The sequence below is a fragment of the Numenius arquata genome, chromosome 3 (assembly GCF_964106895.1).
Source record: "Numenius arquata chromosome 3, bNumArq3.hap1.1, whole genome shotgun sequence".
Classification (NCBI taxonomy): Eukaryota; Metazoa; Chordata; class Aves; order Charadriiformes; family Scolopacidae; genus Numenius; species Numenius arquata.
This window is the reverse complement of record NC_133578.1, coordinates 7,879,239-7,897,343: the sequence shown is the minus strand read 5'-3', so window position 1 is coordinate 7,897,343 and position 18,105 is coordinate 7,879,239. Positions and strand designations below refer to the sequence as shown.

At 36.4% G+C, this 18,105-nt stretch overlaps 1 protein-coding gene across 1 annotated transcript in view; it reads right to left on the bottom strand.

Annotated features, from left to right (window-relative positions):
* The window catches only part of ZRANB3 (zinc finger RANBP2-type containing 3), a 47,550-nt gene that overhangs the window by 24,348 nt on the left and 5,097 nt on the right, over positions 1-18,105 (bottom strand). Inside the window, exons 2-4 of the mRNA XM_074145400.1 lie at positions 7,037-7,055; positions 4,147-4,325; positions 666-897 (exon numbers count right to left, since the gene is read on the bottom strand). Of these exons, the coding sequence (XP_074001501.1) occupies positions 666-897; positions 4,147-4,325; positions 7,037-7,055 (430 nt within the window). The remainder of the gene's footprint in view (positions 1-665; positions 898-4,146; positions 4,326-7,036; positions 7,056-18,105) is intronic.

The window sequence follows — 18,105 nt, the reverse complement described above, 5'->3', positions numbered from 1 at the left end:
CAAGTTCCCTGCATACAAATTAGCTCTTATATTCCATTTATTTCTACATTTGATAAATAAAGGTGGTTTTCTTGGGTTCAATATAAAACCCATGTGGTTTTGGTTTCCTCTCTGTGCTCCCCAATGCCATTAGTTGAACTTCCTTCACAGGAAAATTTGTCCTTCTGGACTGAAACAAGCATGGGATATATTTTCTCCACTTTTGCAATACAAGTGAACCTTTGGAATATCCAAAAGACAAGCGATAAACAAAGGACTTCCTATATCAGATGAGGAAGCAGAAGTTTTAATACATGTTCTTGTCTACCAAGCACTCTCCTACCTGGTAGAAACAAATAGTTCTCTACTTAGGCTCTCTATTTTCTGTTTCACCCAACATTCAGTCTGTGAAGTGGGAGATTTATTGCTTACAAGAAACACTGTCTCAAGTCACCTGCGCATGAGTTTGAAACAAGTTTGTAAACATCAATATAATCAACTCAAACTAAAAGACGTTGTTTTCATTGTTTCAGTTTCTTATATTTGTGCTTCCTCATGCAGCTAGTGCACTGCTTGATGTCATAATGCATATAATTGTATATATGCAAGAAAGCTACAAAATTGTTCATTTATTACTGATACCATCCTTTCAAAAAACCCAAAACAAACCAAAATATGTCAAATACCTCTTCAGGTCTTCCTAGAGCGGGAGTTCCAGTAAGAAGAACAGCTCTAAGAGCTTTCTGCACAATTGGCAACAAAATCTTGCTGCGGGTGGCATTTCTGGATTTCATATAGTGTGATTCATCAATCACAACTACCTTAAAGTTCTGCCTGTACAAAGTGTCTACCAAAGTCTGTGCATCAGAAGTCAACAGGCCATACCCCAGAATCGTTACTTTGCTGGTTGATATTCTCCTAAAAGAGAAAATCCAGAAGTTTTCTTAGTAAATTTTCATTGTAGGAATATTAATATAGCAAAGGAATTACACCAAACTGATTTTTTTTAAGAAGTTATGTATGAAACCTTTTGGATTGATGAATTAGTGGGCTGACGGGCTAACAATAACAGCTTTTGGTGTTTAAAACATGCTAGCATCTCACACTTATAAATCACACCCATTTCATAACCATTTTCAGAAGACATACACTGCATTTAGAAGGAAGGTCATTTATCTGGTTGCATTGCTTCAACTTGTGCTCCTTTCCAGGAGTATCGCATGGGACAAATCCAGTTGCTGGATAAAAATTTACCCACGCAGGTCAGGTCATTGTGAGCGCACTTTGTAATCAGCACCCAAACACCTGAAGTAATAATCACAGAATCACAGAATTTTGTGTCTCTCCACGAGCCACCTACTGCCCTGCGTACAAAGAGTCACCTTAGCGGCAGAAGAGATGACTAACTAGACTGTCTCTGAGTATCTGGGCACTGTGAAAGTACAGTCTGGGCCGAACCTCACCACCTGAAAAAACCCCACGTTCTTATCGGAGCCGTCTATCCAGTTTTTTTGCCTGAACAGCATATAAAGAAAACAAAACTGGAAGCAGGGAATCAATAAGGCGCAAGATGAAAAACTAGTATTTAGTTGGAAAGGAACTTCTTACAATAAATTTAAAGACATATATAAGCCCAAGGCACAAATTGATTTCAAAATCACTAGAGAGCACTGTGGCCCTTCAGGAGCCTTTGAGCAGCACAGGAACTCTTAAAGTTGTCAGACAAACAAGTCACCAGAATCAGAGTCATAACCGGTCAACCCATCTGTCAGACACTACTGCTCCGCTGGCATGACTTTTATTTGTTCCCCAGCAGCAACATCAAAAAAAAAACCCACTAAGTTGAAGTTTCCTTCTGTATTTAAGAGGGAGAAAGTACGTGTACAGTCATGTTTCTGGATATGGAAGGAGAGGCAATGGTTAGGGCACTGGTGCTGTGCTCAATGCACTACAGACTCTGGCTGGTACTGTTTAGATTAAGGTAGAATTTCTCCTACCCCTTTGTGAAGGGTGGATAAAAAAAATACAAATAAAATTATTTACTCTTAGTGGAACCAATTTATTCAAGAAACATCCAATTTCAAATTCAGTTAGAAATTATAAAATTGATGCCTAAGTGTATCTTAACCTGTTTAAATTAAGAAGTTAAACAACATTCAAGCAGAAAATTTGATTGCCAAAGTTTTCAAGAAAAGGAAAGTATTGAACTTAGAGAAATCAAAGCTGAACATATGGAGCAGAATTTAACAAAATGCTAAACCAAGTTTGGCAGCTGTATTTTTGCATTTTCTTGCAAATGCATAAAACACTTCTTAATGTTAAAATATTAATTAGTTCAACAGCTACCTCACTTATAGCTAGGAAAACTCCTGCAAGTTAAACAAGCAGAAAACCAAGTTTTCCTCTTCGCTTGTTGTTGAATAAAAGTGAGAGATAATGGTTAAGGTCTACTCCTTTAAAAAATGCTGAAAGATAAAATGAACGGAATTCTGTTTGTTATTTACTTTTGCCATCATTTCCCTCATTCATCATTTCTCCTTTGTATATTCAGTACTATAAGCGTTAAGTCTGCGTGCATTTTAGCTAAATAGCTTTAAAAAAAAAAAAACTCATTAGATCCTTATTTTAATTCCCATATTCCTATGATAAAATTAAATTTTGACTATCAGTAGCAACTACCCCTTGATTAAGTTTTTTCAGTAGCAACTACCCCTTGATTAAGTTTTTTAGATGCATTTGCACTTGGATTTATCCGGTTACGACAAGGAAGATTCCAAGCTACTGTCTCATCTGCACATCTTGGTGGTCAAGTCGCTTTCTGATACCCCCCAAACTACATGAAGATCAGTGTTCCTTACCCAGAAGTTTTAGAACAACATCTAGACATCACCATGAAATCAACCAAGTAATTTACAGTGAAGTGGAGTAAATGCCCTTGTAATTGAGTGTAACAGGAGAGTTATTCTAATAACACCCAAGACTTGTAGTCTCTCCCTGATGAGTTCATGCTATTAAGTCTAAAGATAGAAAACTTAGGTCATGATGACCTTTTCAGTTATTTAGAGAATAGTTATTCTAACTTACAAATTTTCTCAGTGCGCTAAATAGAATTTTAACAGTAATTACATCCTTATTCTGTAACGCATACCAGAAGTTTTCCAAAAATGTGTTCAAAATGTTTTACAGAGGCTAATGAATATAAGATAATTCAGAGTTGAGAAATAACTGTATATGCTCAATTTCAGACACGCTGAAGTAATCTAATTTCCAGCAGACAAGCACTAGCTTCTTTGCAAAAAACAGACCTCTCATCTTCAAAGGAGATGAGTAACTACCATAATATAGTAATACAAAACTGGAAGGCGTGGCTGATACACCAGAGGGTCATGCTGCCATCCAGAGGGACCTTGACAGGCTGGAGAAATGGGCTGACAGGAACCTCGTAAGTTCAACAAGGAGAAGTGCAAAGTTCCTGGGGAGGAACAACCCCCTGCACCAATATATGCTGGGGGCCACCCAGCTGGAAAACAGCTAAGCAGAAAAGGAGCTGGGGATCCTGGTGGACACCAAGTTGAACATGAGCCAGCACTGCGCCTTTGCAGCAAAGGTATCCTCAGTTACATTAGACAAAGCACTGCAAGCAGGTTGGTTGAGGGAAGTGATCCTTCCCCTGTACTCAGCACCAGTGAGGCCACACCTAGAGTGCTGTGTCCAGTTCTGGGCTCCTCAGTCCAAGAGAGACATGGACGTACTGGGAAGAATACAGTGAAGGGCCATGAAGATGATTGAAGGACTGGAGCACTGGGACTGTTTAGCTGAGTGATGAGAAGGCTCAGGGAGGATCTTCTTAATGTATATGTATAGCTGAATGGAGGGTACACAGAGGATGGTATCAGGCTCCTTTCTGTGGTGCCCAGTGACAGGACCAGAGGCAATGGGCATAAACTCAAAGACAGAAGGTTCCCTCTGAACATCAGGAAACACCTTTTTTACTGCAAAGGTGACTGAGCACTGGCACAGGTTGCCCAGAGAGGTTGTGGGGTCTCCATCCTTGGACATAGTCAAAAGCCATCTGGGCATGGTCCTAGGCACCTGGCTCTAGGTGGCCCTGCTTGAGCAGGGGAGTTGAACAAGCCTTTCCATAGAAGAATAATAAACTTTACTCACCCAGTATCAGTTTTGCTCTGAATGATGCTAATATCATCTGGAGAGAGTTCTGGAATCCACTTCTCCATCTCATCAACCCAAGGGTATCTCAGAGATGAAGGCACTACAATTAAAAGGGGCCATTCATTTTTATAGTAGTAGGAAATGGCAATTGCTTGAATTGTTTTACCTAGCCCCATCTGGAAAAATAAAATAAAAGAAAAAAATTAAAAATAGAAGTCTGTGCTCAGAGAGCATATTCCATTCAAAAAAGACAAAAATATTTTGTGAAGACAGAACCAGATGATGGAAACAAAGCCAAAGAGCTAGTTACATAGTGTCCATTTCATTGTCAATTTGTTACCACAGACCACCTTTTATGAAAGAAGATGCTTCTCTTTACATGGATTAATGTTACATCTGATTAGCTCATTACAGCTAAGAGAAGTATTTCCATTCGTTTCAGAAGATTTTCGTGTTCAGGGTCTTAGTAGGGTGGACAGATAGGGTACACAGATCAAACTCTAACTTGTTAAGCTACCAAAAATATTTTCAAAAGACTACTCAAAGGGAAGAAAAATATAGGATGTCTTCTTAACATAAAAACAACTTTGTCCTAAGTTGCATAGGCAACTGAAGGACAAAGGAAGATCTATATGAAAAACTCTGCTTTTGACCCAGTAGGTCAACGAAAAGAAACTGCTACTTTCATTCACCGTAGCTAATAGTTTCTCTTTATTCTGTAACACAGGATAGGAAGTCCACCTAGTGGAGAATTCAGATTTAAAGACAAGGTGGAGGGTCAAGGTAGAATACATAGTTGTATATGTAACATAAAGTACTTGCTTCATATTGTCAAGGTAGGAACGCTCCCATCTAATGAGTTACGAATATAGATAGCAACAGATGAATATAAGATCCAGAATTTAGGATTTCGTTTAAGAAATAAAATGCCCAAGATTTTATCAAAGAATGCAGCTATTTTCTCTGCTTGTTCATGTGGCAGGAGATAGTTTCAGATTCCCCTAAAGCACTAAAGCAGAGACCGGCCTTAAAATTCCTGTTCAGGTTTTCCACAGAGTCCAGTGGATGTTTGAGTTGATTTGCTGCTCCATAACTACTGGCAGTACAGACAGAAAAGAATAACATACTCATACCCTCAGTATTGAGTTTAAATGGACTGATGTAATGATATCACCAAGAAAGGAAAACATAATGAATATTTCTTCCATTACTAGAAAGAAAAATAATCAGAGAACTACTGTGAGACTAAGTTTTAATTGAGAACTGCCAAGTTTTCATTAAAATTTTCCTGCAAGCCCTCCTTGTGTCCCCAGTAGTGCTTGAGCCAGCTGAAAACAAACCCAAGAAAATAATAACAAAAACCCATTAATTTTTAGTTTGTTGCCACAGTTATCTCGCTAACTCAGACTGCCAGGTCACTGGTGATGATCCAGGCAACTGAGCTGAAGGAAGCAGGGAATAAAAGCCAGGTCGCTCGGCAGTAGCGCTCCCATAACAATCTAGATCCAATATAGCTGATCACTGGTCTAGATCCTAAGAATGTGAGAGACAGGAAAAAACATAGAAAATATTATGCTCTTGTTTTTTCATTTAAACACATCTTTCTCAGTCATGGAAATGTATAGCATGGAAAACCTGAAAATTTTGGGGTAAAATGTTGTCTGCTCCCACTCCAACAAGGAAAGGCAACATATTTTTAGAATACCTTTCAAAAAGATATTTTCAAAAAGATATACTTTACTCCTTACATAATTTCATAATCCAACTATATATACAGTAATGATATGATCTCTAACTTCTTTTTGTATAGAAGTTCACGATACTGATGCTTTCTTTTACCAACATTTTCTTTTTAGAGATATGTCAACAAGCTCAAGATACACACCACTGCACAATACTTCCAGCACCAGACCGATTGTCATTATGAAATATACATTATTTACTTCAGAATAAACATATCTTGCAGTACTTTTTATTGCAAACATAATTATGCACCGTTTATTTTGTCATTCAGGGAAGGAAATAAAAAACCTTGTTTTAATAAACAAATAGCTACTGCTGATATTTCCATTTTTGCCAAGCTTTCCTTTTCTCCTCCCCTGAATGCTTTTGTATTCTCCAAAGTTTCCAGAAATTTCACAGTCTATGCCACAGTTTATGTCCAGCTGTAATGAGATTTTTATACTATGAGGAGATGCTTTAATCCCAGTAATCAATCAATATCTCTCTCCCTCCCTCTCCCCCACCACAGTTTCAAGAAAACTCCAAATTTGATTTGGGAGACTATATCAATCCCTAAACATCACCACTTTTTCAGTAAGGTTTTATAGTGACAACACATCAGGAACATTATACTCTATTATAAAAATGTTTTATCTGTGCGAAGAAATGCTGGACTTCAATTTCCTTAATAAGGAATAAAATATACATTTTCAAATGTATGAAAGTAATGAGTTTCATTATTACTACTCTATCAGTGCATTTAAGAACTCACGTTTGGAAGGCGTATCTGTTCAAGATCCACCTCTTTGGGCCAGGAATGTCTCCTAATCCATTAAAAATAGCTATCTATGCAATTATAAAGTGCTTTAAAAAAATCAAAATCAATTGAGTTAATATTTTTAAGATTTAAGAATACAGGAGATTTAACCTACCTAAATACAATTAAAAGTAACCTTCTTCTCAAAGATTCTTTTAAGTTTGTGTCAGGTTTCTTTTTTTTTTACCCCCACTTAGATATTTTCAGAATTCTGCTGAATATCACAGGAATTAGACTTCTTTCATTACCAACCTTTCTGCCCACATCTCTCAAACAAAAAAAGTCACATCTGCATGAAGTACATTAAATGAAGAGAAACAGCGTTAAAGGAACAGGAACATCACTTACCTCATCAGCAATCATACACCTAAATAAGAAACAAGAAGACAGGGGGGAAAAAAGCAGAAATTAATAGTAAATATAACAGATAAACCAATACTTATAAATTCTTTACTATAAATTTAATTTATGGATTTACTGAATCAATAAAAAGAATAAAGGTAGACTTCGTTCCTACAGATATCAATGGCAAAAAGTAGATTTGGTATGAATTTGAAAACACATATGCCAATTATTCTAAAAACAATTTTAGATTTAGATTTAGATTAACAATTTTCAATTTGTTAGCATTACCGAAGAACTTGCATTGTAAAATTGAATTGCTGCTTTGGTCTAGTACTATATTAACTGTAATCTTAAGAGACATTTTCAAGGCAAGAAGTGCATCTTCAGTTTTATTGTCTTTCAGAAACAGCGATGCTTTTGCTGCTTCGTGATTAAGGATTATTTATATGTCAGACTGGTTTTAGAAAGCTGCTTTCCAGAGCTGTCACATTTGTTTTGAAACAGAAACAGACACTCCCTCTCCCCCCACCCATTGTACTAGGTGAAGTATTAGAATATGAAATTGGGTTTTTTCCCCATTTAGGAGTCAGTTAATGCTGCTCCGTGTAAAGACAACAACTCCAAGTCCCCAGTCAAAACTAGTAAATTCTGTTCAGCATATTTACATTTTATAAACATTAAATGACATCTTTGATATGAATTTCTTATAGGTATCTTAAATTTAGTTTATTTCAGTTATTTAGTATATACATTCTTAACTCAAGTAGGGCCTAGGGAACTTAAGTATTTCTAGCCCACTCAAGCTTCTTCATCAAATCTTTGAGACTGGATGAAGGACAAAGGAAATTATTTGCGGCCATTTAGTTAAGCCATTAACTGGATGATGCTGCATCTTTCCAAATATGTACCCTCAGCTATTTCACCTACTTTTACCTCCACTACTTTACAAACTTTTCCGAGCTGGAAAAACTCCACAAAACAAACAAAAACCCCACAAACCAACAAGCCTGTCCAATTCAAGAGCATTATCTAAAGAATTACAAAAGCTTGTTCTACGTCTAGTAATTAGTATATAAAATACATATATTAAATTCATACACACTAATAAATTCAGAGGAAGGCATGAATCTAAGCAAAAACTGTGAAGATAAGAAAAAGGTATAGAGACAACCCACTCCCTTTAAGTCTTACAGCAAGATGATGACTTAAAATTCCCTTTTCTCCTACAGCAACCCTGGACTGCAGGAAGATACAGATTTACTAAGTATCTTCTGACCAGAATCAATGCCGGGAATTCCAAGGCAAGATCTGAAACAGGCACAAAGTGTGAATTTCTGCAATTTCGTAAGAATTATCAGAGTTCGATAGCGATACCTCCTGGGGCTGCAGTAAAATAACTGGCAATTAGTTCAATTCTCCAGTGACTGAGCACTCTCAGAAGTTTTCCAAGCGCTGTATAATTTTCTAAATTGTCAGAAAAAGCAAACTGAAGAATAACTCCCACCAGTTGGTACCGTAGTGCCTCATAAAGGGCATGGGATTAGTTAAATCATTGATCGAGAAATACAGCGGTGAGCGCTGTTGGTTGAACTAAGTGACAGCAATAGACTGAGAGCTCCACCATTTGGCTTGAGGATTTATAAATGTTTACTGACAGAAAAGAAGTGCCGAGTCTCAGAAATGATGAAATATTTCAAGCTTTGGAAGGGAATAATCTTGACAGGCCACTCTGCTCGTTTTTCCCCTGACTCAAGTATCCTTCTGCTTTGTGCTTTTCACTTCTCATCCCCCGTAGCTTTCACTCACGGACACACACTCGTCTCGATGAATTGCTCTGGATGAATTCTCCTTCACAGTCTGTTCCCAGCCACTGCGCCTTGTAAGGAAACCCAAACTTCTCCTACTTCTATGCCACGTAACTAGATACGCACGCACTGCACCACGTAACCCACATGCAATGTTCCTTCCTTGAAAAAATTGAAAAGATCTTGCAGGTCTCTATGTCTATAATGAATTTTAACACACCGTGATAGAAATATTCTGCATTTTGATACCAAAAATCTTTTGTAGTAATACAGAAGCGCTTTTTAGTGTTAGGTAATCTGAAATTAGTGTAGTTACACAAACCCACAACAGAATTATCTTTTCTGCACAAAACCCAACCACTTTACACTAATGATTAATGGTTGTAGCAGCACCATCAACTTAGAGCTGTCATTATGTCTAATAATACGCAACTTGCCATGGGGCCAAACCAGACATTTCTGTGGTCAAAATCGACATCTCGGCAGAAAATGTACACTGGCACTTTTCACATGTGCGAGATAAATATTTGATATTCTGAGAAATATGGTATACTGCTGTTTGCTCACTCAATCTGCCAGAGTAAATTTTGACGTCTACCAATTTCATCAGTTGCTTTCAACTAACATAAAAAAGAATTCAAAGCATATCTTATACAACTGAATTTTTTGTAAGTAACAAACTATGTGCTTGCAATAGCTTTGTAACCACACTCCCCACCCCAAGTTATTAGGGATGGAGCAATGAAAACAGAGGAAGAAAACATAACAAAACAAAACCCCCAAGTCTGCACAGATTTACAAAGGAAAAAAGGCAGGAAGAGAATTATTTTTAGTGGCAGCTCATGATTGTGGGGCCTTAATGTCTGTGATTTGCAGCTGGGCAAAGACATTTATTTGCAGACAACTAATACACAATTCTAATTTTAAAATAATGTTTTTGCTCAAAGACTGATTTTTTTTTTTTTTCATTTAATACTCATTGTTAATTGTGTGAATTGAAGTTTACAAAACAAGCCTTTCTTCCGGCAGATTCTTTCAGAGGCCAACTGCTTTCAGTACATTAATCATGTTTTTTAAAAGCAGTTCAAAGCCTGAAATCAATTGGAATGCACAACAACCTAGTGTTGCAGCGTTTTTCAAACTCCTTACGCAAATCCAGAAAATGAGTAAGACTATAGCAATTAGCTACAGAACAGAGGCACCTCAAGAAGAAACCAAAGACCTTCTTCAATAATACAGCATATTTAATATAAGGCTATGAGAGCAAATGTAAAAAATATAGCAATAACTGAGAGTACCCTGCATCCAAGTAGCATCTGGCAGTACGGAAATATGGTAAAGAGGACAGGAATACAAATGTTCCTTGCCAACTTCTGCTGACAAATACAGTATTTCTCAGCATATCAACTTGTATTTTAGTAGAATTGCATAAATAATGACATGTTAATTATGCCAGTTCAGACACACAGAAATCAAAGTGAGAATACATAAGACCCTATTGCACTGTTCTTCGGCATATGTAACCACTTAGACCCTCATTTTGTTTTTTTAGGTTAAGAAGTAAAAATGAAGAAATTCAGAGTGAATTACAAATTGCTCTGACAATCAGAAGCTGAAGAGCAATTACAACAAAAAGTCTTCACAATATGCCAACCACAGGAACAGATTTTTTTTCATTAGACTGAACTGTAGCCACTTAAGACTGACAACTTGAGTATCTGCTGAAGAATAGGAAGTTGTTCTGTTTTTCTTTTTGCAGTATTTTCAGACTGTGCTTATAGAATCTTTACTGCTATAGGGTATCTTTTGTTTTCAGGTCTATTAACTGCCATTTAACATATCTGAAGTGAATCTTCTTATGTAGCAGCAACAAAGTTCCTGGCTTTTAAATATAGAAACTCATCATTTTGTTGCTGGTAAATGAATGGAAGCACAAAGTAACCGCCATAATTTTATCCATAACATAACCACTCTTAAGAGATAATCACAGTGAAGTGATCAACATGGTTTCATCTTCCTTGTTTCTGCAGTACCAATACAAATAGAGATTCCACAGTTAAATACTCATTTTCTTATCCCACCCAATGATGAAAAAGCTTTGCATAAATACTTCAGGTTTTCTTCCTATAGTTGCAACCCATACATTTTTTTAGTCATGTAAACATTTGACTAGACACATCACAGATTGATATGAACCAAGTGCATAAAATTGTTTTTAAAGCTCCAGTTAGATTATCCAAATGTGTTAATCTGTAAATCTGAATCTGTTATGATACCGTTAGCAACATGAATCACTGCTTTGAGCCACACTGTTCATACTTGAATTCCTGAAGTGCTGCAGTTTTAAAATTGCTGATTTATGCCAATTAATTAACAGTACTGACACACTTGATAAAAGTTTTGACATGACACACAAGATGAGCTTATGATACAGGTAAAAGTTAATAAAACTAATGTAAGTGGAAACGGAGGATATTCAAATTAATTTATGACTTAATGTGTTGTAGAGCATTCATGCTCTGTAGTTTTCACAGTTTTAGAATAAGAACCCTACAGATGCCTGCTTAATGTAGTTATAAAATACAAGAAGTCCAAAATTTTTTCATTAGACTCTAGGGCAATGAAAAATAGCTTATATTACTGAAAGGGAAATCATTGAGTGTTCTCAGTTTATAATCACAACAATTAGATTTGAAATGTAAAGAACTTCCCCACCATTATAGTCCAGATCACACAGAACTCATAAGATATCTAATAGTTGCACTAAGCTGTTAAAAAGCAATACTTTACATAACCTTAAAAATATGCAACCTTTATTTAAAATGGACTTCAGTATGTTCTATATTACTGCAGTCAGACAAGCTGCCAACATGAACGTAAAGGTTCCATGCTGTCAAAGCAGAAGAAACAGATCTTCAGCTACATTGAAGGGATAAACATGTATTTTTGTTTCATGTATTTTGACTGCAAGAAGACAGACTTCTTGTTCTCTGAAGTTCAATTAGTCATTTCCTCTCAACTGGTAGTTACCCAATCTGAGCTTCATCATTCATATCCCATCTGTTCATATGACAACTTAATAATAGCTCTATCCAAGAATATAAATCAGAGCTATGATACGCAGTTTCATATCCTGTTAAAAGCTCAGCCCACATGGTCAAAAGTTTCAGAAAAGCAGGGGAAAAAATTGTTTTAGATGTCTCAGTTACACTTAGTCTCAGCAGCAAAGTCCAACTGTGCAAAAAGCACCACAGTCAATGGCAAATTCTTTCTGATTCTTTCCCATTTAATTTTTAAACGTTTCCCTTCTTCACAGTGAATCCTGTGGCTAGCATTTGAATTCCTCTCCATTTATCAAGGAAATCTGCTATTTTTTCCTAACGGAAAGCATCAGAATCTCATTGGCACGCATTGTACATGCTGCTACAATCTTCCTACCATTCCTAACCCTTTTGCAGTTGTAGGGTTAGCGGTGGGACACAGCGGTATCTTTCATAAATAGAAGGGAGCCACATAGCCTGGTTTCCACCAGGATTTAACAACCTTTCATTTTGAGATCTATTAGCTTTAAAAAAAACCCGACATTTTCCATTAAAATGCAAACACAAAGAGCAAACCAGGAAGCTTTGTGTGAGAACATATCCTGATAAGTGAAGATGCATGCGGAGAAGAGAGCAAGGAGTCTACTGTGTCGGTTCACCTCAGGTGCACATTAAGTCCAAAACCTTATTGTTGACCCCCACACAAAAGAGAACAAATGCAAGCACCTGAGGTTATACACAAACCCCATCACCGTGTTCGAAGGTTTCTTCTAAATGTAAAGAAACACGTAATTTAAGGGACCACACAAAGCTGGATGAGTCAACCTCAGAACCAGACCGTCATGAATTAGCACACATTATCAGAACAGTCTTGTATCAGGCACCAAGCAAAGATGCACTTACAGATTCTTACTACAGCACACCCGGGAGAGAAACCAGAATTTAGCAAAAAATAGGTGAAGGAACAAAGGAAGAAAACCAAAACCTAGCCCTGTCAAAGTTCTGGTCACTAAAGTTCTGCCTCTGGAAGGTTAGAAAGCATAATTATTCAAACCTCAAAGAGCACAGGTAGAGCTCCTGGTTGTGTTGATGTCAAGAAGACTGGAACCAGCTTTGCAAAGCAGAAGGAGAGGTAAATCTTTAAAGTTTTATGCAGATGAGTTGATTGGAGAAGTAGAAGGAAACTGAGGCTGAGCTCCTGTGGCACGTCATACAGCCACACGAAAACAGCATCAGAAAGAAGTTCATACTAAAACAGTTTCATAAAATGACTTCAGGGAAGGAAAATTGTTTAAATGAAAATAATTTCTATTTCTGTGCGTCAGGGTTACCTTCAGGTCACCCTTTTTGAAATGTTAGCAATATTAATCTAAGAAACTTTAACTGTATTGTTTGCTTGGTAAATTATGGCTACTTCAGCAAGGTAACTTTGCAAAGACAACCTAATTTTGAATTTACTCTCACAAGGATCTCGATTAACACCACACTGGCATATATCTAAGGTCTATGTAACCAAGAGCCCTACTAAGTCATACAGTCAGTGCTAGAGGTTTCCTGTAACTACAGACACTTTGCAATAATATCCTCTCTAAACTAGACAGTTTTGCTTCCTGACATGGAGGGTTAAAAGCTAAAGGGGTATAGCAATCCAATACAACTATTGCTTGCTTGTGGGGATAATTTAACTTTTTGATTAATTTTCAACAGCTGTATATCCAGAAAAAAAATAGAACTGCGGGTAGCTTTTTCAGAACAAACTCCTTCACTTTTAAACGCATTTTCCAAGACAAACCATCAAAGCAGTAGCCCTTCATTTCTTAAAACGCTGAAAAATTTTGTTACTACTCAAAGAAATTAAAGCTGGTTTTGTTAATGCAGTCTTTGGAACATGTTGTACAGAGGAAGCTCGCATCTTTCTTTCACTAGTGTGGGTGTCCTGATATTCTTGGGATTCTCACCTACTCATGTGAGTCAGTTTTATATAACGCTACAACATATAATTTACCTCCTACTCACAAGCCAACACTTTAGCACTAACATCTTAACCAAGGGTTATTTAAGGAATCTGAACTTAGTACATTTTTATATAAAACTGCGCAAGCAACCATTACATTTGTGTGTCAGTAATCACAGCACACAGTCCTAAAACTAGAACAAAGAGAGCTGACTTCCTTGCAAAAATAATCAAGGTTGTTTCACCAAAAATAGAGCCCCAGAAGATTTAAACTAGATGATACCCTTGCTCTTGAACTACACCAGGTATTTTTTAAAAAAAAACCCTAAATAATATAAAACAACCTTCAATCTAACGTAAGATGCACTAAATTGCCACATCTGCAGAGTTAATGATTCTCTAAAGGAGTGTAGAGGAGAGTGGTTGTGCTGTCTTATGCTTTTCTCCAACACTCCTCAACATGTAACTGAGAAAAAATTCTGAAATACTTTATTAAGATTTGAAAGCTATGAAATCACTTTTGCCAACATATTCTAGTCTTTTAGCTTTGACAAAGATGTGTGGAATAACACATACCAAAGTGGTTAATTTGAAGGTTAAGCTCAGGCACTTCAATAGGTTTTTAGAATATATTAATTGAACTCTTAACCGATAAAAATTCTAGTCAAGAAGACACCTAATAGTGACAGTGAAAACTTTTTACCTATTCAGTCACTGGCTTCAGAGACAAATTGGTTCACCAACTAACTCAATGCAAGAAAAACTGACTTCAGTTAACTGGAATAGTTGGAATAACATCAACTAATTTCAACTACTGACAATCTAGGCTACAAACCTTAACCTTGCTATTAATTGGCATGACTGAAATACCTGTGATCAATAGTAGCTCTTCCTTAGTTTGTAGTCTAATGAAATTCAGGTATTTCTCATTACTTTTCCAATAAACTCCTCTTTCCCAAGGGACCCTCCCCCTGCAGTGATCTGCACTGCAAGAGCTGCAGAATAACTACTCTCTTCACGTCTTCCTCCTTTAAAGGCAGCTGAATCAGGCAACAGGGAAAAGAGTTACCTAGAGAAGTGTCTCATCATTAGTTTCTCCATTTTCAATAGTTCCCAGATTCCATGTCTTTTCCCTCCAGTAGCCCAAGCTCTCAAACCCAGTGGTTAGTTTTCTCCTACACGTAGCTCCTTCTCCATACCAATACTTCAAAATACTTTTGTACCTTCCAAATACTTCAAAACCAACCATCCATTCAACTGTTGTCAGAATATCTCACTTCTTTTCTGACATATATCTCTGAACTAAGCAATTCTGCTGATCTTCTCTATATTGCGTTATCTCCTCTACTCTAACTTGTCACCTCTTCAACATGGTACAAAGATACCATAAAGCATGTGGATCTCAACTGCTTACCCAGCTACCTTTGGGGCAGTTTTCTCTTCTGCCCGTGTTCTTCCTCTCCTTCCAACTTCCATTAAGTCTGTCAGAATTTGACTCATACTTCTTTAAGACCTTACTTTTTCCTCACTCACATTAAAGCAGCTTGTCTCAGACACTCAAAACTGATCACTTTCATGCTGCCCTCTCCCTTATGCTTATAGTTTTTTCATCGTGGATTCTCCTGCTGCAAACTTTCATTGCACACAGCTAACACTAAACTCATTTCTCCTCTCTCCATTGCTGCCAACAACCTTTTAGACTTTATCTCACTTGGTTCTTCTCTTCCATTCTAACAGATTGTGCCTTGCATTTCTAAAAATCTGTATTTTCTCTTCTATCCCTGCTGCTAAAAGTGCACATTTAAGATCAGGTAATTTCTCAGATTACTACTATTGCTTTTTTCTGTTCTTTTTTTTTTTTTTTCTTTTTAACTCCTCTCCTGAATGACATTCTACATTCACTTACTGACAATGCATTTTTTGTTCCGTTTGAATTGCTTCCCAGTTACTCCAGCATCACTTCCAAACAAGCCTCCCTGGCCATGAAAGCTCTGCAGAATTTGGCTCAATTTCTCATTCATACTTCCTGCATCTGAACCTCATTCTGTGAGCTAGCATCTTCATTTAATCATCTTTCTCTCTCCTTTGGCACTTCTCAGATGTGAAATGTAATCTGAAACATTATGAACCAACATCTTTAAAAAAAGAAACCTTTCTTTAAAAACACAGTACTCGTGGAGCTACTCCAAATTTAATTGCTGAAACGTATTAACTGTTTGATCCTCTACATGTTCACTAAATAGCCAGTCCATTCTTTTTCCCCAAAGATTACTTTTCAGCTTTGCTTTCTAAGACTAGAAGCAACTGGTCATCTATATGATGCAGGGTTTAAGGACTCAGATTTATCACAAAATTATAACCATTTCATATATCTAAAATGAGTTGCTGAATATGTTGGAATAAAAGAAGAACTCCTTCTTAGCAAGAGACTCTCTCTCTAGCAAGAGACTTATGCCTTGTTTCAAACATCTCTTTCAGGCTATCTAACCACAACCTACTGAGACTAGAGACAGAAATCACATTAAAAAGTTACAATTATTTTTATTCACAATTCTGTCTGATCTGAAGATCTACAAATAATGAAGACACTTGTTGATGGCACTTGATGCTTCAAGTCACCAAGTACAAGTTAAAATAAAAATGAAACATTCGTAGAAATATTCCTAGACATGACTAAAAAACCCCAAACCCAAATGTGAACAGAATTTCATTTTCTAACATGTAAATTTAATTAATTTGGCATCTATCAAAGTCAGTGTGACAAAACCAGAGAGAATAAGTAGATCTCCCAAAAGAGACTATGATTAACTTCATCTTGTCTGTTTTTGAATTTATCTTCTTTGTGTTCAATTCTGAACTCTCCAACTTAAGATCAAACTAGTCACAAGTTTAATAACGAGAATTCATATTAATTCCAGTCTCACAACAGCAGTGACACTGCAACATTTGGCGTTATTAAAGGATATCCTGTTTGATATTTACACCATCCTTATCTGCAGTATATAAGAACAATAGCTGTCCTTATGTGCTTACAAGGAAATAGAATGATCACTGAGATTTTCAGCAACTTACTCAAAAATAAAATAGGCCAATATGAATAAAGCTTGAAGAAAAATTCTTATAAATGCTCTATGTTCTCCATAAATACTGATGTCAAAACCAATATACTGATAATTATGAAATAGCCATAGCTCCATAAAATATGAACTCTCCCTGTCAACTATTTCTGTTGCATTTCTCTTCCTTTAGAAATCAATGATTCATGTTTTCACTGCATAAATCAAGTTGCATGCTACTTGCTTAAGTTAACCTAAGACATTAAGTACAACAGACTAATAGACTGTAGTGTTGCGAGGACTTGTAATAGAGATGAAAACAGTAAAGCAAAATTCAACTGAAAATAACAATGCCACGTCTCCCAGAAGAGAAATACTGAGAAATAATATTGGGGGACAACCCAAGAGTAGCCTGTAAAATATTTTTGTTAAGTATTGCTTTAGAACATGTAGCTGATTCTGAAAAAAATAGATGATTTTAGACAACCATGAAAAGCAGTTGGTCTTGCGTTTCATCGCAACATAGACTTGCAGCAACCTATGACCTTTCAAACAAAGGACAGAAAAATTACACATAGACAGTAACAGATATGTAAACATGCATCTAGGCTTAGTGCTTCAAAATGAAAATGGAAGAAAAATGTATTTTCTTCTCTGAAATTTTCTTATTCATAGCTACTATCAAAGATAAGAAACTGAAGAAAAGAAATACACTGAAAAAGCAAATCAATCAGTAATCATGGATCAAAACCAGTAAAGATAAAAGCAAAGAAAAGAAAAGAAAAAGCCCTGGTAACTTAAAATGGTGATACAAGACAGAAAGCAACAGTGGCATTATACACTAGGAGAAAGAAAGATTAATAGACAACATAAAAAACAGAACCAAAGTCAGTAGAAGTGACAAAAAAAGAGTGAAAGGGAAAAAAGAGTTAAACAAAAGTAAAAGAAAAGGACCTACTGTTCTAGCACAAACTAAAATGTGCATAGAAGCAAACATAGACTGAACATATTTTCTCTTCTTATATCAACTTCCAACAGCTAGAAATATAATTCCCTTAGACACTCAAATGGAAATGATACCTTTCATACTATTCAATGGCTAATACAGAAGAATATACCGATTCAGGCTATCTAGTTCAGAGTCTAGGCAAAGAAAGCTTAACCTTTTCCTCAAGGTCTAAAAAATTCTATTAAAAGACACATTTCCACTCCCGCA